Source organism: Ornithorhynchus anatinus, chromosome 13 (genome assembly GCF_004115215.2).
Source record: "Ornithorhynchus anatinus isolate Pmale09 chromosome 13, mOrnAna1.pri.v4, whole genome shotgun sequence".
Lineage (NCBI taxonomy): Eukaryota > Metazoa > Chordata > Mammalia > Monotremata > Ornithorhynchidae > Ornithorhynchus > Ornithorhynchus anatinus.
Genome location: NC_041740.1, coordinates 41735072 through 41758490, shown reverse-complemented (window position 1 = coordinate 41758490; position 23419 = coordinate 41735072). Strand labels below are relative to the sequence as shown.

General features: G+C 66.4%; 2 protein-coding genes across 2 annotated transcripts in view; both read left to right on the top strand.

Annotated features, from left to right (window-relative positions):
- RYR3 (ryanodine receptor 3) overlaps window positions 1–3921 on the top strand; it is a 70495-nt gene extending 66574 nt beyond the window's left edge. The window contains 8 exon segments of the mRNA XM_039914006.1: window positions 66–126; window positions 237–383; window positions 1033–1167; window positions 1409–1565; window positions 3138–3202; window positions 3295–3395; window positions 3552–3603; window positions 3802–3921. Of these exon segments, the coding sequence (XP_039769940.1) occupies window positions 66–126; window positions 237–383; window positions 1033–1167; window positions 1409–1565; window positions 3138–3202; window positions 3295–3395; window positions 3552–3603; window positions 3802–3897 (814 nt within the window). The 3' untranslated portion in view covers window positions 3898–3921.
- Window positions 3922–21770: 17849 nt separating this feature from the next.
- On the top strand, window positions 21771–23139 carry CHRM5 (cholinergic receptor muscarinic 5). Its single transcript, XM_029077413.1, has 2 exons — window positions 21771–22493; window positions 22720–23139. Exons 1-2 carry the CDS (start codon window positions 21771–21773, stop codon window positions 23137–23139), a joined length of 1143 nt encoding a protein of 380 aa, XP_028933246.1.
- Window positions 23140–23419: the final 280 nt, after the last annotated feature.

Here is a 23419-nt window from a genome sequence, read left to right as displayed (position 1 = left end):
GCACCGTCGGCGACCCCGGCCATGGCACGGGGGCGCTGAGCCACACAATCTCCCCCTCCTTCCAGGCTGAGCGCCATTGACCTAAAGTACCAAACCTGGAAGCTGGGCGTGGTTTTCACCGACAACGTGAGTCCCGGCGCGCACGGGATGACTGTCCGGTGCCGGGGGGGGGGGGGGTGGGGGGGCGGGGCGCAGCCGGGCGCTCAGGGCTGAAGGCGGCTGGTGGCTCTCCCCAGTCCTTCCTCTACCTGGCCTGGTACACCACCATGTCCATCCTCGGCCACTACAACAACTTCTTCTTCGCTGCACACCTGCTGGACATCGCCATGGGCTTCAAGACCCTCAGGACCATCCTGTCTTCTGTGACACACAACGGCAAGCAGGTGGGGCCCCTCACAGAAACCAGGGAGTACACTCTCCCTCTCCCCTAACCCAGGCTTCTCAGGTCCCCATCCCCGAGGCTCTGCCCCTTTAAGTCTGTGGGGGGAGGGGGTGTGGTGTGTGCGCTTTCCCCTCTAAGGCGGGGATGCAGTGCTTGGCACATAGTAAGCGCTTAACAAATACCGTCATTATTATTATCCGTCTCCCCCTACTAGAGCCCCCAGCTCTCGCAGCTTTCCCTACCTCCTCCAACAACTCTTCCCCGGGGCATCTCCCAGCACACTGAGCCGTCTAAACCCATCAGCACACACTAGAACATTCATACCTTTATTTACACCAACTTCAGCATGGGTACAGGATGAATTTTCAACTGCTCGTTTGATTACTGATTTTATTGACTCTGGCTGTACACACTCCTATGTCCTCTCCCCCGGTAGAGCGTAAGCTCCTCGTGGGCAGGGGACGTGCCTCTTCTCTGCACTGTGCCCTCCCAAGTGCTCGGTAACCCACCCGCGGCGGGCACCCGGCCCGCGACGTCGCCGGCCTCGGCACGGTCCCGCCCAAGGAAGGGCGATGCCGAGCCTCGAGCCCCTTCGCGTGGGGACCGGGGGCGGGTGGGGCACCCTCAGCCCTCGGTTCTCACCCTCCCAGCTGGTGTTGACGGTGGGGCTGCTGGCCGTCGTGGTCTACCTGTACACCGTGGTGGCGTTTAACTTCTTCCGCAAGTTCTACAACAAGGGCGAGGACGAGGAGGAGCCGGACATGAAGTGCAACGACATGATGACGGTGCCGGGGCGGGGTGGGGGCACGGCCTGGGTGGGCGGGGGGTGTCACCGCAGCTGGGGCTGGAGTTGCCCTTGGACCTCAGGGCGGCCGTGACCCTAAGCAGTGGAGTCTGGGGGTGTGGCACATCCCGGGCCCCAGGCTGGTGGGGGGAAGGGAGGTGGGGGCCCGGTCCCGTGAGGGAAGTGCACCCCTGGGCCCCACCCCCCATGCCTGAACCGTGCACGTGTATATGCTCGTCCAGTGCTACCTGTTCCACATGTATGTCGGGGTGAGGGCCGGCGGTGGCATCGGCGACGAAATCGAAGACCCCGCCGGGGACCCGTACGAAATGTATCGCATTGTCTTCGATATCACCTTCTTCTTCTTCGTCATCGTCATCCTGCTGGCCATCATCCAAGGTATCTGCGGCCCCCCACCCCACTCCCCAACGCCCCCGGGGGCAACGGAGAGGGAACTAGGATCAGATCGCTCAATCCGTCCCTCCGCAGTGCAGACTGAGCGCCCGCCACGTGCACAGCACGGGACTGAGCCCTTGGGAGGATGGGAGGAGAAGACAGGATCCCTGCCCGCAAGGAGCTCACAATCTAGCTAGCCGGGGACGGACGGACACTGAAATGAGAGACGGGAGGAAGCCACGGAGTTTAAAGATGTACACATAAGAGCGAGGGCAGGGAGGAAGTGGGAACAAGTTGACAGCAGCGCCAAAGGGGCTGGGGAGGCAGTAGGTGGGGAGAGATGAGAGTTCAGGAGGGTCTTGAAGAGGGAGAGAGTGGTGGGCTGCCAGATGTGAAGGGGGAGAGAGGGTACTTAGGCAGGCGCAGGGTAGTAGGAGAGGAGAAAACTGTGCGGGGCTAGGCTGGATTAGGAAGTGAATGAGCCAACTGAGCACCTTAAAACAGGCGGTGAGTAGTTTCCTCTTGCTGCCGAGATGGCTGGGCAGCCACTGGAGGTTTTTGAGAAGTGGGGAGAGGGGCGCAGCCTGACGTTTTAGAACCACGATCCAGGCAGCACGGTGAAGCATTGCCTGGAGTGGGAAAGAGAGACTGGAAGTAGGGAGGTTAGCGAGGGGGCCGAGGAGACCGTCAGGGTGGGATGTGGTAAGTGGCCGGGCCGGGGTGGTGACGGTTTCGACGGAGAAGTAGTGGGGGATTCTAGAGCTGCCTGGAAGGGACAATGACAGGCTGAAGATAGGGGTCGAAAGTGCTAGCGGGTCAAGGGTAATGCCAGAGTTGTGGGCTGGAGAGGTGAGGAGGGAGAATGGTTGGAAACGGTGAGTTTGGGAGAAGGGAGAGGTGGGTGATTATCGCCTGGTGCGCTGGAGTGCGGGGAAGGGTTTTTTAGGATTGAGGGCCGGGGGCAGGTTTGAAGGCAAGAGGGGAAGGAGCCATGAGAGAGTGGGTGGTTAGTCAGGGAAGGAAGGAGGGAGGATGGAGGTGCGGGTGGAGGGGGGAAGCTGTGAAAGCAGGCGGGCAGATCTTCAGAGAGACGGCTGCCCGTGGGGGAAGGAGTCGGTAAGGTGAAGATGTTGCCACTGTGGAGAGCTCGTAGCGGACGGTTTCGATTTTGTCAACACGGTAGGTTGGCAAGGTCGTCGGGGACGAGAGAGAGAGGGAGGTGAGGGCACTGGGGTTTCAGGAGGGAGCGGAAGGTCTGGAACAGTTGGTGGGAGCCGAAGGTGATCGCTGAGGGCTAACGGGTGAGAGTCGATGCACAGGGGCCAGAGTTGGGCCACAGCCTGGACATCCGGCCACAGTGCCCTGCGGCGTGAACCCCAGAGCAGAAGAGGCGGGCTCTTGGGGTGATCCCCGACTGAGGGGTGGCGGAAGGATGTCGGGGGGGGGGGGGGAAGGGAGTTGAGGGTAGTTGGAAAGCGGAGGTCTCTTGGAGGGTGACGGGACAGTTGGGCTGGGGGGGAGAAAAGGCAGGGGAGATGGCCCCGTGGACCGACCTTTCGCTCGTTCCCGTTACAGGGCTGATCATCGACGCCTTCGGGGAGCTGAGGGACCAGCAGGAGCAAGTGCGGGAGGACATGGAGGTAATGGGGTGGGGCCCCCCTCCTCTCCCTGGCCTCCTGCTCCGGTCCCACCCCCAGCTGACCGCGGGACTCTCCCCGGGGGGCTCTTCCAGACAAAATGCTTCATCTGCGGCATCGGCAACGACTACTTTGACACGACGCCACACGGGTTCGAAACGCACACGCTGCAGGAACACAACCTGGCCAACTACCTGTGAGTCCTCCCCCGGCAACCCCTACCCTGGCTCGCTCCTTCGCGGGGTCACCAGCCAGAGTGACAGTCCCTCTCCCCGTCTTGACTCGCTTGCTCGAGGGGGCACCGGGCAGGAAGGTGGCCCCCCGCCCACTCAAGACCTCCCCGGGGTTACAGGTTCTTCCTGATGCACCTCATCAACAAGGACGAGACTGAGCACACGGGGCAGGTGAGATGGTCAGAGCTTGGGCCTGCCCCCCCAACTCTGACCAGCTTGCAGCTGGCGGCTTTAGAGTGGAGGAGGGGCCACTGGACACACCCTTCCCCCACCCCCTGCCCCCAGGGAGCCGAAGGAGTCAACCGGGCTGGGGGTTGGGAGGCGGTCTCCCGGCGGGGGTCTGAACGGCAGCACCCCGGCCCGTTGCAGGAATCGTACGTGTGGAAGATGTACCAGGAACGCTGCTGGGACTTTTTCCCGGCGGGAGACTGCTTCCGGAAGCAGTATGAGGACCAGCTGGGATAGGAGGCCCGGCGGTCCACCGGGGCCCCTGCCAAGGCCTCGCGCCCGCCCGTGTCCCGGCTCGACGCCGAGGCTCCCCCTGCTCACCCACCTGCCCCCGGATGAGAGTGCGGGACCCAGACTTCCTGTCCTTGGTGTTTATTGGGGTCTGATTCCGTCCACGCCCGTGGCGGTGCTCCCCGGGGGCGGCGGCTCAGGCGATCATGCTGTCCAGCCAGTCCTCCAGCTCCTCCTCGCTGATGACGCTGGCGGGGGGAGCCGCGGGCGGCTCGGACCCCGCTGGGGCTGCAGGAGCTATGGCCGGGAATGGTCGGACCCCGGCCTGGGCTGGTGGCCCCCCCCCCCCCCCCCCCGACCTAGACGCTCTGTACCTTCATCCTCGTTGTCTTCGTGGGTGGCGGGAGCAGCAGGGGCCGGGGTGGCTTCTGCAGTGACGGGGGCCTCCAGCTGGAGCAGCACGTCCAGCTCCTCATCCAGGCAGTCGGCTGGCGGCGCCAAGGGTGGGCAGGGAGCCTTGGGCTGGCCCCGGGCTGGGCAGGGCGCCTTGGGCTGGCCCCGGGACGGGCAGGGCGCCTTGGGCTGGCCTTGGGGTGGGGCCGGGCTGTGGCCAACGCTCTTGGCCTGTGGGAGCTCTTGAGGGGTAGCCTCCTGCAGGGGACGGAGCCGCGGTCGACTCAGAAAAGGCCGGCGAGCAGAGTCGGGACTACAACCCTGGAGGCCAGGCTCCCTCCCTTGCCCCATGCTGCCCTAAGGGCCCGGCCCCAGGTAAGACACCACCCCCCCGACCCCACCGTCCCCCCTCGGCATTCACCTGGACCAGGTCGGCCGCCACGTTCAGCCGCAGCGCCACAGGGAGACGCTGCAGGGCATCGGCCAACGCTTCACAGTTGACGAAGACAGCCGGGGCCAGCTACGGTGGACGGGGGCAGAGGGGTGAGGCTCCGGGTCCGGCCCAGGCCCCCTCACCGCGTCCCTCCGCATAGGGTGGGAGCCAGAGAGGGGGACAACCCAGCGCGGGGGTTGGGCTCTGCGCCCGGACCCACGGGCTGCTCGCGGGGCTGAACCCGCCCCTCGCTCACCTGCTTCAGCAAGAAAGGGTCCGAATCCCACTCTTTCTCCTCGGCAAATCGGAACTGAGAGAAGGAGTCGCCTGCAAAGAAGCCGAGAGACGATTTCGGTACAAGCCGGCAGCCTCCGGACGGGGCCCAAACTTCGGGGACGAGCCCGGGCCGGGCGGAGGTGTATGCGGCTCAGATACCGCCTAGCCCAGGAAGGCGTTCTGCGCACAGTAGGCATCCGGTCCAGGAGGCACCCTGCCCGCTACGGTAGCCTGCCCGGAACAGGCCCCCGCTGAAGCCCATCTCCTCCTGCAAGAACACGAACTCCGGTCCGCCAGTCGGCTTCCAGGCGCCGCGCCACACCTCGCTCTCCGCTCTCCCACCGTCCTGTCTCCTGCAGGAAGCCTTCCCCAGTGAATTCGCCACCACATCCCAGCTTCCCAACGGCTGCTCCGTCCTCCGCACTTCTGCCTAGGTGCAGATACAAGTAAATGGTCAACGCTATTCGGCGGTTTCATCCTGGTGGCCTTGAGCTACCTACCGCTGTCTTTCCTCCTGCTTCCCCCTCCCGTAAATGAATTGGGTTTGTCCGACTCCCCTGCTGGAATGTAAGCTCCTTGAGGGCAGGGACTGGGTCATTTTCTGCTGCTGAATGTGCCCAAGAGCTGAGAAGAGTCGACGCTCAATAAATAAATACCACTGACTGACTGGACCCAAGACCCCATCTCTCACCCTCTGCTTGTTCCCCTCAGGCCTGTTGTTTCCAGCCTACAGCTCTTCCTGCCCTCTGACCCAGGGCTTCTGGGCTGGCACCCCCGCTCTCTGCGGGGAGCCAACAGGGTCCCATCCACTCACCCAGGCCGGGCACCGAAGACCCTCCCCGTGAGCCAAGCTGTCTCCCCCGACCCAGGGGTGCGCGGCCCAACTCCCTGGAATTTGACCTGGGCCGGTCTGACCCCCGTCTGAGAAGCTAAGTCCTCAGACCCCGAGGGGCTGGCTCTGCCGGCAGTTGGGTTTGGCCCACCCGCCCGTACCCGCGGCCCCGGTGGCCGATGCTCGGTCGAGGGCAGGGAGAGCGTCGCCCCGCTGGCTACGGTGGAGGGAAAGAGCTTGTGGAGGACAGACGGGTCCCTCCGGGCCACTGGGCTGCAGCGGTCAGGGCAGGGCGGCAGCCGGACCCTGCCACCCGACACAGTACGGACCAGTGGCCGAAGCCTCAGGGGCCCAGCCCCAAACAGGAATGGATTCTAAGCGGCAGGCAGGGTGAGATGCAGATCTACTACAATCGTGGAGAGAGACAGACAGAGAGAGAGTGTGGGTTTGGGAGAGGGGGAGTGAGAGGGAAAGGTTGCTGGCAATTAAGGATGTCAGCCCCTATTCTGGAAATCTGAATAATAACAATGATGATAATACTGTCGGTCTTCGTTAAGCACTTACTATTTGCCGAGCACTGTTTTAACCGCTGGGATCGATACAGGATAATCAGGTTGTCCCACGTGAGGCTTAATCCCCATTTTCCAGATGAGGGAACTGAGGCACCGAGAAGTGAAGTGACTTGCCCAAAGTCACACAGCTGACAGGTGGCGGAGCGGGGATTAGAACCCATGACTTTTGACTCCTAAGCCCGTGCTCTTTCTACTGAGCCACGCTACTCCTCTCCGCCAGGGACTCCACGGTGCCTGGAGGCGGAGGGAAGAAAGGGATGCGTTGCCCACCTAGCCCACTGCCCTCAGGGTCACAAATGGACCACCCAATGCCCCTGACTCTAGCCCAATTCCCCAGCACAGACACTCGCCACGCACCTGCCCAAACCTCTGTGGACGGGGGGTGCCTCCTGCCCCTTGTTCTGCATCTGCGATCCTCCAGCACCCGTAGGGGTCGGGGGGCTGGTTGGGGAGAGCGGGGGTCTGCTCTCCGGCCCAGACCTCTCCTGGCTGGGCAGCCAGAGGGAGGGCCGGGCCCAACTGAGTCCCCTGTGGAGCAGAAGTGGCAACGAGGGCTTCTCTCAGCCCGCACACGCTCCCCCGTCGGCGGAGACACTGAGCGACCGCCAGGAAACTTGGCACCCGCTGCCCAGAGCCCCTGCTCTCTCTGGGGTCGGCCCAGGTCCGGCTCCCCGACGGGGCTGAAGCCCACGCCTCGCCTTCTTGACCCGGCCCCACCCCAAGCTGCCTAGGGAGCCGAATTTCCTCAGAGCCTTCCGCCCCTCCCTTTGTGAGGGGGACAGACGCAAGGGGAGAAAGAGGCAGGTAGAGAGAAATCCAAGCATTTAGAATAGTGTTCCGCACGCGGTAAGCGCTCCACAAATACGATTCACTGAAATGGCGGCACGGAAGGAGAGGCGGAGGGTGGGGAGGGGAGGGGGATCGGCGGAGCGGGGAGGAGGCATTTCAGGGGGCTCCGGAGAGGAGCCCGGACGTCTCCCGATCTGACATTTACTCAGGATCCCCCCGGGGGCCGCTCTGCGTCACAGACGGGGATGTGTCGGTCGCCCTCCCGCCCGCCCGCCCGCCCGCCGCCCCCTCCCTGTTTGCTTTCCCGACGGCGGGTGCATTGTTCTCCCGGCCGGTGCGGCGGCAGAGCACGCGCCCTGGGCCCGGCCCGCCCCCGCCCCGGCGCTACAGGACTCAATCGATCCCAAGACGAAGGCTCTCCGACCAGAGGCAGCGCCCACTGTGCCCCAACAGTCAAACCCGTCAACTCCCCCCTGGGGGCAACACCCACTCCAGAGGGATCACGGCAAACCCGCCCCTGCTCAAGGCTTCGGGTCCCCAGTGGAAGGCCAGCTAAGGGGCAGTGAGCCTGGGGGCCCCGGGTTCCAGTCGGCGGCCGCGACAGCCCCCTGCACCCAGTCGACGCTTGGCAGAGCGTTCCGCACCCAACGGGCGCTCGGTCAAAGCTGTTGGGTGCCATTTTGGGATCTGTACCTCGGCGTGACTGAAAGGTCTCAGGAGGGCTCAGGGCTCTGACCGAGCGCGTGGGAATCCGAGCAGAGCAGGCAAGCCCGGCCCCAACCCCCGGCCCGACCTCGACCCCCTGGGGGATGGCCAGTGACCCGCCCCCACAACACCCCCCCCTCACAGGCCCAGAGAGGAGTCAGAAAGGAAAGAGGCCTGGCCTGGGGCCAAGAAAGGTCACCGTGCTCTCCATTCTTGTCCCTTTCTGGTGTCCCTCGTGGGAACGGCATCACCCGGCAGGCCTGCAGCAGAGGTCTGCCTGGTTCCCCGGGATTTCTGGGTCATTTTCACACTTTCCCGGTGGCCCTCTGGTCTACACAGGTAGCCCTCCCCATTCCCCCCGGCCTCCCTGCTGGCCCGGACCCCGGGATGCGGCTCCGAGGGAGTTTGGAGCCTCTCGCCCCTGCTGTCCGGTCGCCTGTGGGCCACACCTGCGGGGCCTCGGCTGGCCAGTATGACCCCGACTGTAGTTTCCGCACGGCCGGGAAACCGGTTGCTTCTGCCCGGCCAGAACCACGGTGACCCGGGCAGCGGTCTCGTGACCGGAATCGTCCCTGACCCCGGGGTCCGGCCGCCTAGGGGGAGGAGCCTGGAGGCCGTTACCCTAATCTCACACACGCCCCAGCTGCTGGGTGTGTCAGTCACAGAACCCTTGGAGGAGAGACCCTGTAACCACCTCACTCACCTCCTGCCTCCTGGGCAGGATTCCTGGAGAAAATTCCAAATACAATTCCAGCCCAGAGCTTTGGCATCTCACCCTTGGAGCCCTATGGCTGGTCCCGGCCCGCTCCTTGGGGGGCGGACCCCATCAGAAGCAGCCCCGTGGCACCAGGCTCCCAGCTGTCCCGTGCCACGGGGGAGACCAGCCCGTGAGATGCGCCTTTTCCTTCTGTCAACATTGACCCCTGCCCTCCGTTCACCTCACCGTGGCGGTCGTTGGGCTGGGGGGTGAGGGGAGGTCGCTGGGCGGGGGAGGGAGCCTCCCACTGCCTCGAAAACCGGCTGAGGGCTGAGCCGTGGGCCCAGTGATCCCGAGAGAGTCAAGGTCACACGGAAGCCTGACACCGTGTGAGAAAATCAATAGTTTAAATTTAGGCCGCGCCCGGTCCGGTTTCGGCCGAGCCACGCCACGTCCGGGCTCGCGCTAGATAAGATTTCCGGTGCAGAGGTGACCTCAACCCCGGGGAGCGGTCCCGGCTCACCTCCGTGCCCTCGGCTCGGCTCCCCGGGGGGGCCGATCCCCCACCCTCCGAGCCCCTTCCCCTTCGGCCGCGAACCCCTTTCTTCTCTACAGCCCCAGGGGCAGTGAATGAATATAATACTGTTGGAATACGGACTCCACGGTGCGGCCCCGTGACTGCGCCTCCCCGGCTCCGGCTCCAGCCTCGCCCACCGGCCCACCCAGTCGCTGCCCTGGCTCCACCCGCTGATTCCAAGGTCAACGCCTGCAACCTCACCCTCGCCCACCGACTCCCTGGCCATCGCCCCGGCCTCGCCCATCACCCAACTGCTCCCCGGCCACCGCGACCGCTGCCCGCAGCCTCGCCCTCTGACCCCAAGGCCACCGTAACCCCTAGCCCTAACCGGGGTCTGGCACGCGGCCCCTAGCCGCTCCGCCCCGGCTGGGTCCAGGAGGAGAACCGGCCGTCGCCTGGGGCCGAGGCAGCCCGCGGCCGGGGCAGGAGCTTTCCCGGGGCCAGGCAGAGCCCGCGGCTGCACAGCTGGTCCTGTGTCTGTATGTGTCTGCGGGGGTTGGTGTGCGTGTATCACGCATGAAAGCGCAGGTGTGGTCGGGACTGCGAGCGCCTCCTTGCCCTTCCCAGGTGAGTGTCAGCCCGGAGGGGGTCCTCGCCCAGCGCAAAGACCCCAGGGGTGGAGGGGCTGGAGCGGCCAGGGGTAACGCCGCCTGCTTTTCCCCTTCCCTCCCGGCTTCCACACAACACCCCACCGTTAGGTCTGGGGTGGCGGGGGAGCGCGCGGGCCGTCGGGGCGGACATTGGCCCGCCGGCAGCCGGGCCTGAGGTGACGGAGAGGTGACAGGGAGGCGACACACCCCAGGCCGGTGGGCCCGTCCACGCTCTGGACCTCCAGCCTCGCTCCTCCCGGGGCTCTGACCGGACCTGGTGGGTTCTGAGCAGCTGGAATGGCCCCAAATCCTGCCTACTTCACCGCGGCGACTCCTGTTTACTCTCACTCCGAGGCCCTCCCACCTTCACCCGGGAAACCCGCGCCTTTGGGCGGCCACCCTGCTGGAGCCCACGGGTCGGAGCCGACGGGTGCGGCCACAGGGGCTGCGGTTCTGCGACCCGAAATCGCTCCGACGACCGATTGGAAACGTCCAGGGAACGCTGCAGGGCTTTGGGGGCGGCCCAGTGTGCCACCCCCTCCCCGCCAAGGGTGACTCCTTGCCCAGGGCAGAGCCTGGGGGGCATCAGCGAGTGTGCACTCTGCAGCCCCAAGGAAGAGCCTTCCCTGCCGGTCCTGGCCTCGAGCCCTGAGGAAGGGGAGGGAGAGACCGGACTGCCCCGGGGGAGGTGGAGGGAAAGGCTGTCCAGAGGTATTTCGGCTCCTTCTCACTCCCTTCACCCTCGCCGGCCCCAAAGCTTGCCCCTGGTGAGGCACCGAGGGGTGCGCCTGCCGTCCCCACGGCTGGCGTCGCCCCCTCCCGCCCCCCCAGCTGCCTCTTGCTGATTGGCTCCTTGGCAACAAGCCGCTCAAACAGAGAACGCCTATCAGTCCTCGCATCCCCGCGCTCCCTGCAGCCGGTGGCCCCGGCCGGCCGCGGGCGAGGCGATCGGCGGGCCACCCCGGTCGGGAGCATCATCCCGTCGACGCGCCGCCGGCTCGGCTCTGGACCGGAGCCGGACGCGCTCGCCGCTGTGACACCCGGCGGGAGCCCGACCCGGCGGCTACCTCCACCCCACCGCCGCGGCCGGCCGCGGCGGGGATGGGGGCCCCGCACCGAAACGTCAGGGCGAGAGCGCGGGCGGACGCGCGTCCGCCCGCGGGAAGTCCCCGGACACGCTTGGCACCAGGGGCCGCTTGCTCCGCTCGGGGGAAAGGACCGAGTCCCCGCGCCAGACGGTGCCAGTAGCTGGGAATTTTCAAGGCGTCCCGATCTCGCCGGCCGTAGGGGCCGGTCCCGGGGCGGGGAGGACGGCTAAAGCGAGGCAAAGGTCAGCGTGGCGACTGCAACTCTGGGGTTAGGCTCTGAGCTACAGGTGGGTGCGCCGGGCCCCACGGCTGATCGGGACGGGGCGCCGGCGGGACACGGCACGGAGGGCACTGCCCGAGGAGAAGCCAGACGGCCGCGGCTCAGTCCCCCCCTCCATCCCGTCGCCGGGCCAGGTAAGAGCCGTTTCCTCTTCTCCTTTCCCTGCCGGCTTCACTCCCCTCCGGATCGGGCCACCCCACCGCCTGTTCCCACCCCTCCCCCGGTCTCCGGAGGTAGGCGTCCTCCCGCGTCCCCCAGCCCTCCCCTGCGGCGTCCTGGTCGCTGCCCACCTGCTGCCTCCCCGGAGAGCCCTGCCGTCCGCCGGCTCGCTCTCCCGGGCCGGGATCGCCGGCAGCTCGCCGGGCGGCCCAACGGCACAGCTGAACGGGCAACGCGTTTCCCCCCACCCCCGGCAATTCCCATCCCCCCGGGTACCATAGCTGGCACAGTGGAGGCGAGGGGCCGAGCCCCCAAGCCCTCTGAGAGCTGCTCCAGCCTACCTCTCTCCTGGCCTTAGAAGAAGGGAGAACAGTCGTTCGATCCCCATTTTAGAGACGATACTGATACGCAAAATGACTCACCCAAGGTCACCCAGCAGGCAGGCAGTGGAGCCGGATTTGAACCCAGGTCCCCAGCCTCCCAAGCCCACGGTCTTTCCATCAGGCTACGTGGGGGCCGAACTGGGCACAAGGACCCGGCCTACGGTCCCTTGCAAAAGGGCTCTTCCCCTGAGAAGATCCCCGTAGAGCCCGCTGAGAACAAGGCGAGATTCCCAGGGAAAGAGATCTGCAGCCAGCTCCCGGGAGACGCGCGGCCGAAGGCCAGGACCGCTCGCCCTGAGCGCGCGCTGCTCTGGCGCTCGGCCCCCCGGCCGGGCACCGATGTCCAGAGCCGCCCCCCGATGCTGCCGGCGCACGGCCCCGGCCCCCACGCCAGCGGTGGGCTCCAACGCCCCCTCTGGCCCCCCGAAACTCCCGGCCAGCCACATCCAGGCACCCGACCCGCTGCTGGGAGGGGAGGCGAGATGTCTTCCCCCATCCCTCCAACCCTCCACCAACCGTTCCTTGGCATCTGCCTCTGAGGCCACCTGGATTAGAACTTCCTGCTTACTCCCGGGACTGCATCGAGCCCCCGTCCCCACCCCGACACCTCACTGAGTTTCAGATCCTCTCAGGGCACAGCCCCAGGCGAGGGGAGCCGGGGGCATGGCCACGGGGCACAGCCACGGGGCACGGCGGCAGGGCGCGCAAGCCCGCCGCTGGAGCCTGTTTGCCCCAGCGGGAGAGGGGTTTGAGGGAGAGTGTCGAGATTGGGTCTGTGGGGAGGGAAACATTTCGCGATTTAACGGCGAGGACTGATGATCTCGTATCAACCCTAGAGCTTAACTCACAGTAAACCCACAGGAAATTCAGACCCTAACAGCAATCAAATGGGAGGTAGAAAACAACCAGGACACAGTAGATAGATGGTGAACTCCTGGAGGGCAGGAGAGGTGGGCCTTGCTTCTGTTGTACTTCTCGGGAGCCCAGTACTGCATCCTGCACACCGGAGGCGCCCAGTACATACCCCTGACTGATTGCCCGACCCACCGGGGGCCCAGGCAGAGACGAAGCCTGGTGGCAGGAGCTCAAGGCCACCCGCTGGTTCCGGGCAGGGGGCTACGAGGCAGGACTCTCCCACCCATCCCCGAGACCGTCCGGGGGACCTAGGGGGGTAGTGGGGCACCCGCGTATCTCAGGCGTCCCTCAGCTGCCCAGGTTCGCCGGCTGCCCCCAGCCTGATGAAAACGAGTGACTGACCCCTGGCCCCCCCCGACACCCAGAGCACCCTTCCCCGCGGTCCCCGACCTGCTTCCGGGAACCCTGGCGACCTAACGGGTCTCTGCCCGCAACACGGAGGGCCGCTGTTTCCCGGACAGCTGGAAGGGTAGGGAAACCCCCCAGCACGCCCCTCCCCGCCAAAGAAGAGGGACATCGAGAAGAGCCACTCAAAGGGGCCGGAAGTCCCTCGGTCCGGAAGATGCCCCTCCAGGGTCTGGGGGATCCCCTTTTCCTCAAGCATTCCCGTTTCCCCAGGGGCCAAGGCCCAGCAAACCCCCAAACGGGGGCTCCTGGCTTTCCGCAAGACCCTAAGACTGACGGATCTTTCCGGCCCCCGGGGAAGCGCGGGCCTACGTGACCCCTTTCCCCACCCCAAACCTAATCTCCTCTTTAGTCGCCGCTGGAAATCCGATTTTCAGGGAGATACACGCTAATCAAACCACCGGCAAGCGCACCCACGGCCCGCGAGGTCCCCTTTATCTATAACCAACGCGGGGAGAATCTCAGGAGCTCCGTGTGGGGCCACGGCCAAATCACTTTCACGAGCTGTAAGCAAACACGGCAGAGAGGGAGCGAGAGGGAGCGTGGCTTTAATTTCCTGCGGGAAACCAGAGCGGTGGATCCAGGGAGCGCTCCGCTAAGCTAACGAGAGCGTTTAATAAGCCGTCGCACGTCAGCTAATGGGCGCCGTTCACACACTGCTTAATTAAACGGAGCCGGTTGACATTTCCTGCCTGGGACCGTCCAGAGATTTGGGCCCTGGTGACAAAGACCTCTGTTTGCTCTCGCTCTCTGAATCAAATGCCCGGCCTGCACCGAGCCCAGCCTGTCGGGAGGCTGGGGTTGGGGTGAGGGGGGGGAGCGCGCATCCAGAAGGGACCCGACCCTTGGAGCAGGACTGTCCCTCCGCTCGGGGAGGGAGGCCGATTCAGATCTCTGCGTGCAAGGAGCCAGCGGGATTTCCCTTAGGCAGGATGGGGTATAGGGAGGAGAAAAGGGAAAAGAACAAAGGGAAAGAGGAGGAGGAAGAGGAGGAGGAGGAGAACCAGCAGAAGCCCAGATCGCCCATCCCCGGAGTGGGTGAGAGTCAGGCAAAGGGATGCTGGTTTTCCCAGGACTCTTGCTCCTCTTCCTTCCCTTCCTCATACGGCCCATCGCCGGGCCCATCTGAGCCCCCTCCCCTACCAAAGGAAACCCCAGGGACATAGAAGGGGAAAACACAGTCAAAAGCAGCTAAGACCAAGTCCAGAGTTCTCCTCGCCAGCTCCTCCGGAGTCCTCGCCTCGGACTTCTCCCGAATTCCGTCTCCCTTCAACCGGAGACGGCCTACCCAAGAAACCTCCACTCTCCCACGCAAACCCGACAAGGAAAGCGATGACGGCTTGCTCCGCTCCCCTCCCTTTCTCTCTGTCGGGGACATTCAGCCTCACCTGACGACCCCCGGTTTGGTTAACAAGTTCCCGCCATCGTCCAGGCTGAGAGGGGCAAGGGACTCTCAGGCGGGAGGGAGAGAGGAAGGAGGGAGGGACCAGCCCTGGGCAGCTCCGATGTCGCTGCAGCCACGGCCCGGCCGACTGGCCACAGATGAGCTCGCGGGCCAGCAGCTGGCGTGAGGGCGGAGGCTCGGCGCAGCCGGCCGGGCGTCCCCGCCCGAGATGCGCCCTCCGGCCGAGCGACAGAGGAGAAGATGGCCCCATCGCAGGCCCGGCTCACCCTCCCTCCGCGACCCTATCCCGCCGCCACCAACCTCCAAACCGGGCAGCTGCAGCCAGAGGGGGGGAGGAGAGGGCGGTGAGCACCCTGCGCTCCCGTCCCCGTCCCGAGCAGCCCAGGCAGACACGGCGCGAGGGCAGACCGGAGGGCGAGTGAGGGTCAGAGCTCAGAGTGGTCAGCGTAGGACTCCTGCCCCCGTGGAAACCTCCTGACCCCCGCGGGGTGCGGGGAGACGGTCCTCCGACGTGGAGGGCTGACCCCCGCCTCCCCGGGGCCGGACCCCTTCGGCACGTGTGGCCGGGCGGGGACGGCGTGTGCACGGCGCGGAACTGGCGAGTGTGAGCGCAGAGCGGGTGCCCAGCGGCGGTGGGCGGAGCCGGGGTTCTGGGTGCCAGCGGCTCCTCTTACCGGCAGAGGTGAGCAGGACGTCGAATTCGACCCCCCTCCGGGTGTCCGGCTCCGGCTCCTTCTCGGAATCCTTGTAGCGGTCCCAGTTGGAGACGATCTTCCGCCTGGAAAAACCGCTCCACTCCTCCTCCTCCTCGCCCTTGTCCTTGCCCTCCTCCTCCTCCTCCTCCTCATTCCTGGGGACGCCTGCTGTCGCATGGCTTGGCACCTGGGAGGGCAGAGAGGACAAGTCAGCATCCGTAACTCTGAGCAGTTCCGGGCCACGGTCATCATCCGTCCGTCCAGGCCAGAGGCCGAATGTCCAGACGGCGGGCTGCCGGGCCGGGCCGGACCCATCTCTGTCCCCACCCCAGGATAGCCCACTGTCTTGATCCCTGCCCAGGGGGAGGCTGGTCCACCCACCCACACGTTCCCATACTAATCAGTCGTATTCATTAAGCGCTTACCGTGCGCGGAGCACTGGACTAGCGCTCGGGAGAGTACGGTACAACAGAGTTGGTAGACGCGCGCCTGGGTATCGGCCGGGCTATTATTTCCCCACTATTTATGCGCTTCCCGGCTCCACTACTTGCATGCTGCACGACTGCGGGCAGGTCACTTCACTGTGCCTCAGTTCCCTCATCTGCAAAATGGGGAATTCAACACTCGATTCTCTCGCCCGCTAAGACTGTAAGCCCGGTGTGGGATCTCACGATCCTATACCTACCCCAGCGCTCAGGATAGTGCTTGGCATATAGTAAGCGCTTAACAAATTCCACAATTATTACTCCTTGTGTTTCCACCATTCTGCTCCTTCGCCCTTACTCTTTCACCTCTTTGCGTGTTTGAGAGATCACTGGGGGCGGGAATCGTTTCTCTTTTTCTTCCATTGGATATTCCCAATTGCCTAGGACAGCGGTCAGCAGGCACCCAGGATGGCGGTCACCACCCGGGGCAGGGCCCTCTACCCGGTGGGCCCCCAAGGTGGTGACCTACCCATGGAAGACGTCCAGTACGGAGCCCAGGACCCAGTTGTGGTGACCAATCAATGACCGGTATTTATCGAGTGCTTACTGCGTGCAGAGCACTGTACTAAGCTCTTAGAAGCGTCCAACGGCACAGAATCGGTAGACACGTTCCTTGCCCGTAACGAATTCACAGTCTCTCTACCACAGAGCGCCTCCGGACACCACTCTCTGCCGGCCCAAACCTGACCCGCTCCACTGACCGCCCTCAGCCAGTACCCTGGCGACCGGAGAGCTGGCACGACGGGCATCGGCGACCAGCGGAGACGGGGAGGCTGACGGCCGCCGGACGGAGGGACCGGCCGCCCAGCTTCTGGCCATCCTCCCCTGCCTTCCGCCACCCCCCGGGGGCAGTTCCCGGGCCGCCCCGCCGCCTTCCCCCTACCCCGGGGCCCAGGGGAGTGGAAGAGGAGACGGGCGTGGCAGTTCGGAGGCCGCGCTGCGGAGCCAAATTAAACATTCCCCGGCTGCGGTAATCCTCACTCCCCAGCAACCGCCGCCGCTGACCTTTCCTAGTCTGCGCGTTTCGGCGAGGAGAAGTTTAATCAGGAGAAAGGGCGGCCGGCAGGGCCGCGGCCAGCGCGCTGCCCTCCACGCCCTCCTCCGCGGGCGCCTGCACGGGCAAGCGCCCGCGCTTGGCCTCGGGGGCGCTTCCACGCCCCATTGCGGACCCCCCCGGCCCCCGCCCCCTCCACCTGAGTGGCACGAGGCCGCCCTGGCCCCCGGGGGACCCCGGGCTGCCGGCCGCGAGCCTCGGGAAAGCTCCCGAGAGCTTGCGGAAGACCCGTACGTTAACACCTCTGACGGGAGCGGCAAGGGGCGGCGAGCGGGGCGAGGGAGACGACTGGCCCGAGGGCAGCGCCAGCTGCACCCCGCGGACGAGTCCCCTCTCTCGCCCCACGTCAGCGGGGCCTAACCGCCTCAAGATGCCCCACCCGGACTGCTCCCCGGGCCCTTAGGGCGGCGCCCGTACCCCTCTGGCCCCACGGCGGGCCAGCCCGGAAGGGACCTAGGGACCAGAGGCCCGTCCACCCGACGGGCTAGCCAAGCGGCCCCCGGGCACCGCCGCCCGGGGAGGGGGCGGGGGCGTCCGCCCAACGAGAAGCCAAAGAGGCAGGTGGGTCTGGGGAACTGTGTCGTGCCGGGGAGAGGGAGAGAGCGGGCAGCCAGCTTGAAGGGGTCAGGGTAGGAAGGGGGTGGCCGACGGGCGGGGACACCGGGGGCGGCGGCGAGGCCGCGGGCAAACAGGACCGCGCCCAAGTCCGGGGCCGCCGGCCCCGGCCCGGCCCCGCCGCCACCGTGGTTTCTCCCGCCGGCGCCGGCGGCAGTTTCCCACCCCGAGCCCCACCGGCTTTGAGCGGGGGGAGCCCCGGCCGGAAGGAGGCCGACGATGAGGACGGTCGCCCCGGATGGACTGACCGCGGGGTCCGGCCACGCCCTCGGGCCCCGGCGGCAAAGTCCCTCCCAGCTGGCTCCCTCTTCCCCACCTGTCCTCCTGCCTGGCACACCCCAGCTCACACTCTCTGCCGCTCCCGGCGACCTTCCCCGCCGGCTCTCACTCTCCACGACCTCCCACGATCTCCCGCGGCCCGGGCCACCCTGGATCGACTCCCCCCCCCCCCGCCCCGTGGCGGGTTGGACACGGTCCCACTTGGGGCTCCCGGTCTAACTAGGAGGGAGGATTTAATCCCCATTTTACAGATGAGGAAAGTAAGGCGCAGAGGAAGCGAAGCGACCTGTCCCAAGTCACGCGGCCTACAAGTGGCGGAACCGGAATTAGAACCCGGGTCCTCTAACTCACAGGCCCAGACTCGTTCTACTAGGCCTCCCTGCTTCTCCAGTCAATTTGCCTCGGGAAGCTTAGAGTCCATCTGGGGACCCAAGTGGCCAAATTTGCATGAATGTTTGTTTACTGTATCTTTATCATCTGTGATACTTTCCCTTGTTTTTTTGTCTTTTGGGGTTAGGGGGTACGGTATTCGTTAAGCCCTTATGCGACAAGCCCTGAACTGAACACTGAAGTAATAATAATAACGTTGGTATCTGTGAAGCGCTTACTATGTGCCGAGCGCTGTTCTAAGCGCTGGGGTAGACACAGGGGAATCGGGTTGTCCCACGCGGGGCTCACGGTCTTCATCCCCATTTTACAGATGAGGGAACTGAGGCACCGAGAAGCGAAGCGACTCGGCCACGGTCACCCAGCTGACAAGAGGCCGAGCCGGGATTCGAACCCACGACCTCTGACTCCCAAGCCCGGGCTCTTTCCACTGAGCCACGCTGCAGACCAAGTAGATGCGGACCAATCAGATCGGTTACATTCCACGTCCCCCACGGTCTTCATCCCCATTTTACCGATGAGGTAACGGAGGCACAGAGAAGCGAAGCGACTTGCCCGAGGCCGGGCGGCAGCCAAGTGGCGATGTCAGGATTAGAATCCAGGTCCTTCTGGCTCCCAGGACCGTGCTCTCTGCATTAGGCCGCGCGGCTTCTCTTGGCGTACGTTGGTTTCCGCCCGCAGGTCTCGCTGCCGAGGAGCGTGGCACAGGAGGGCACCGCGCGGGCACCGGGCCCAGCCGGCCCGGCCTAGCTCCGGGGTAGTAATCCGCAGCCTGCGACGGAGCAGTTCGCTCATTCAATCGTATTTATTGAGCGCTTCCTGTGTGCACGGCACTGTACTAAGCGCTGCGGAAGTCCAACCGGGCAACAGATAGACATAAGCCTTGCCCAACGACGGGCTGACAGCCTAGGCTCCAAGCATCTGCCCACTCGTAAGCGCTCCGTAAATACGATTGAATGAATCTGCCCAAGAAGGCCGGGCCAGGGGAGGTCTCGACGGAAGACCGCGGGTCCCGCGGTGGGGGACCTGGGTTCCGATCGGCGCGGCTCAGCGGAAAGGGGCCGGGCTTAGGAGGCAGAGGTCGTGGGTTCTAATCCCGGCTCCGCCACCCGTCGGCTGGGTGACTTCGGGCAAGTCGCTTCGCTTAGAGAAGCAGCGTGGCTCGGTGGCAAGAGCCCGGGCTGGGGAGTCAGAGGTCACGGGTTCAAATCGCGACTCCGCCGCGTGTCGGCTGTGTGACCCGGGCCAGTCGCTTCACTTTCCCGGGCCTCGGTTCCCTCAACTGTAGAATGGGGATGGAGCCTGTGAGCCCCACGCGGGACCACCCGATCACCTCGCATCCTCTGCGGAGTTTAGAACGGCGCTTTGCACGTGGTCAGCGCTTAACAAATGCCGTCGTCGTCATTATTCTTCTCGGTGCCTCGGTGGCCTCATCTGCAAAATGGGGATGAAGACAGCGAGCCCCCCGTGGGGCCACCTGATTACCTCGTATCAACCCCGGCGCTTAGAACAGCGCTTTGCACCTCGTAAGCGCTTAACAGATACCAACATCATTGACATAAAGCGGCAAGAGCCCGGGCTTGGGAGTCAGAGGGTCCTGGGTTGGACTCCCGGCTCTGCCACTTGTCAGCTGTGTGACCGCGGGCAAGACACTTCACTTCTCTGTGCCTCGGTTCCCTCATCTGCAAAATGGGGACCAACCGTGAGCCTCCCGTGGGACCACCCGATGACCCTGCATCTCCCCCGGCGCTTAGAAGGGCGCTCTGCCCAGAGTCCAGCGCTTAACGAATACGAACACGCTCCTCCTCCTCGTCACTACTGTTATCCTCGGTGCCTCGGTGGCCTCATCCGCAAAATGGGGGCGAAGGCGGGGAGCCGCCCGGTGACCGGTGGGACCAGAGTCTGCGCTCCACGCAGGCCGCGGTCGTCGTCATCATCGTTCTTATGAAAGGGCGGAAGGTCAGGGAAGGAGGCTGCGGCCCCTCCGAGGGGGCGGGACTCACCGGGGGGGCGGGGGCCCGGGGGTCCCGGCGGCCGCCCCGGGGGGCTCCGCGTCCCGCTTCTCCTCCTCCTCCTCTTCCTCCTCCTCTTCCTCCTCGTCCTCTTCCTCGTCCTCCGGGCCGAGGCCCGCGGCCCCGCCCGCCCCGCCCGCCCCGCGCCGCGGCCCCGGGCGCCCAACGCTCCGCCTGCATCGCCCCGCACCGCCCGCACCGCCCGCACCAGGGGAGGGGAGCGGGGAAGGGGGAGGAGCCTCCGGGCCCCGCCCACCCCCGCCCCGACCAATGGGAGGGAGCCCCGCTTGCGGCCCCGACCAATGAGAGCAGCGCCCGCCGGACGCCCCGCCCCTTCCGGGAAGGCCCCGCCGCGCCCCCTCCTCCCCCCGCTAGGGGGCGGAGCCTCCCCGCCCGGCCCCGCCCCCTCCGCCCCCGGGGACTTGCTCCTAATGACGTTGGTGATAATAATAATGATAATGATGGGATTTGTTAAGCGCTGACTCTGTGCGGGGCGCTGTTCTAAGCGCTGGGGGAAGACACGGGGTCACCGGGTGGTCCCCCGTGGGGCTCCCGGGCTTCATCCCCCTTTGACAGATGAGGGAACTGAGGCCCAGAGAAGGGAAGGGACTGGTCGCAGGTCACACGGCTGACAAGCGGCGGAGCCGGAATTAGAACCCATGACTTCTGACTCCCAAGCCCGGGCTCTTTCCACTCAGCCACGCTGCTTCTCTATGTGCGGAGCGCCGTTCTAGGCGCTGGGGGAGACACGGGGGAATCGGGTTGTCCCCCGTGGGGCTCCCGGGCTTCATCCCCATTTGACAGAGGAGGTCACCGAGGCCCAGAGAAGGGAAGTGACTCGCCCACGGTCACACGGCTGACAAGTGGCAGAGCCGGGATTCGAACCCACGACCTCTGACTCCCAAGCCCGGGCTCTTTCCACTGAGCCACACTGCTTCCGCGCTTACTATGTGCACGGCACTGCTCTAAGCCCTGGGGGGAGAGACAGGGTCAGCAGGTGGCACTGAGTGGGGCTCACGGTCTTCACCCCCATTTTCCAGATGAGGTCACTGAGGCCCAGAGAAGGGAAGTGACTCGCCCACGGTCACACGGCTGACAAGGGGCCCAGGGGGGATTCGAACCCGCGGCCTCCGAGTCCCAAGCCCGGGCCCTTTCCACCGAGCCACGCCGCTTCTCTCCTTCTATGGGCAGAGCGCCGGGCCGAGCGCTTGGGAACCAACGCTTGGGACCGCAGGTGCCGCGTTCGAGAAGCCGGCCCGAAAGCCGAGCGCGGGCCGCCGCCTCGGAGGGGGACCCGGGATAAGTTAAAGCTTATCAAAAATAAGTTGAGCTCCGGGCAACGGCCAAACCGGGACTCCCTCTCTCGAGTTTCAGTCGCCCGATGACTGCCGCTCAGTTGTTTATTCTCTCCCGGCTACGGGAGGCCCGAGATCCCGCCTTCGGGATTTTTGATAGATAAATATTTATTTCTTTTTATAACGGAGGGCCTGCGCCCTCTCCGCGGGCTCCCGAACGCCGGCCGGGGACCCGAGGATCGGCTCTCTCTCCCTCCCGGCGGGGGCCCGATCCCTTCGGGGAAAGCGGGGTGGGCAGAGAAGGCCCCGGGCACCGCGGGGGCAGGCGAGCGGACGGCGAGGTCCCCGAGAGTGGCCCGAGGCTCCTCCTCTCGGCCGGACGGCTCCCGCCGGGCCGCGGCCGGCCCCGGGACGGGACCCCGGGGCGGACGGGAGGCCGGACCGCCCCGCCGGAGGCCCTCCCTGCTCCTCCTCCTCCTCCTCCTCCTCCTCCTCTCCCCTCACCAGGTCGCAGCGTCGGGCCGGACGGGGCGGCCCGAGCGAAGACCCGGCTCCGCGATGGACGGCGCCGCCTCCCCCGACGGCGCCGCGGCCGCCGTCACCTCGCCGGTCCCCCGGCCGCCGGGGGCCCCGGGCCCGTGGGAGGCGGTGGCCATCGCCACGGTGAGCGCCGCCGTCAGCCTGGCCACCGTGGTGGGCAACGCGCTGGTGCTGATGTCGTTCCGGGTCGACGGCCGGCTGAGGACCGTGGGCAACTACTACCTGCTGAGCCTGGCCTGCGCCGACCTCATCATCGGGCTCTTCTCCATGAACCTGTACACCGCCTACGTCCTCATGGGCCGCTGGGCGCTGGGCAGCCTGGCCTGTGACCTCTGGCTGGCCCTGGACTACGTGGCCAGCAACGCCTCGGTCATGAGCCTGCTGGCCATCAGCTTCGACCGCTACTTCTCCGTCACTCGGCCGCTGACGTACCGGGCCGGGCGCACCCCGCGGCAGGCGGGCCTCCTCATCGGCCTGGCCTGGCTGGCCTCCTTCGTCCTGTGGGCCCCGGCCATCCTGGGCTGGCCGCTCCTGGTCGGGGAGCGGACGGCGCCCGCCGGCGAGTGCCAGATCCGGTTCCTCTCCGAGCCGGTCGTCACCTTCGGGACGGCCATCGCCGCCTTCTACGTCCCCGCCGCCGTCATGACCGTCCTGAACTGCCGCATCTACCGGGAGACGCGGCGCCGGGCCGAGGAGCTGGCCCGCCTGCGGGCGGCCGAGTCGGGGGCCCCGGCCCGGCGGGCCCGGGGGTCCGGGGTCCGGCCGGCCGCGGCCCCCGGCCCCCGCCGCCCGCTCTCCCCGCGGCGGCCGGCCCTCCTCCTCGTCCGCCTCCTCCTCGGGGGACGGGGCCGGGCCGGGCGGCGGGAGCCCGCGGGAGACGACGGAGGCGGGCCGGGCCGGGGGCGCCCGGACGCGGAGGGGGTCGAGGAGGGGCCGCGGGGCCCGGGGCGGCGGGGCGGCGCGCGAGGTCGCCGGCGGCCGCCGGACGGTCGGGGTCGCGCCCGGCCCGGCGCCCCCGGACGTTCCCCGCGCCGGCCTCGGCCCCCGGGGGACCGAGCGGAAGCGGATGGTCCCGGTGAGGGGGAGGAAGGCGGCCCGGACGCTGAGCGCCGTCCTGCTGGCTTTCATCCTGACCTGGACGCCGTACAACATCCTGGTGCTCGTGTCCGCCTTCTGCCTGCGCTGCACGCCCGCCTGGCTGTGGCACCTGGGCTACTGGCTGTGCTACGTCAACAGCGCCGTCAACCCCGTCTGCTACGCTCTGTGCAACAGGGGCTTCCGCCGGACCTTCCGCCTGCTGCTGCTGGGCCGCTGGGGGAGGCGGAGGAGGCCGCGGCGGGCCGAGGGTAGGCCGCACCCGCGGGGCGACGGCGGCGGCCTGCCGTGAGGGAGCCCCGGGCCGAGGGCTCCTCTCCCCGGCCCCCGGACGTCGACCCGGCGGGGCCCGGCGGTCCGAGGCCGACGTCCGCGCCGGCCCGCGGTTGGGAGGAGACGGGGAGCTCGCGAGGGGCGGACTCGGCCCGGGCCTCTCGCCGCGCTCTGCCTTCCCGGAGTCTCGCCTCCATCCCGCCCGTCGCGATTCCACCCATCTCCCCCCGCGGGACTGGCGCGGGGTGGAGTGACAGAAGGGGGGCACTCGTTCATTTTTGGGTCCGCCTCCCCCGCTA

Excerpts from the sequence above, each read along its gene's own strand:
- CHRM5 (XM_029077413.1), top strand. The coding sequence starts at position 21,771 with ATGGACGGCGCCGCCTCCCCCGACGGCGCCGCGGCCGCCGTCACCTCG. Across the intron at positions 22,494-22,719 it reads CGGGGGCCCCGGCCCGGCGG|GTCGCCGGCGGCCGCCGGAC; the intron begins GCCCGGGGGTCC and ends GCGGCGCGCGAG.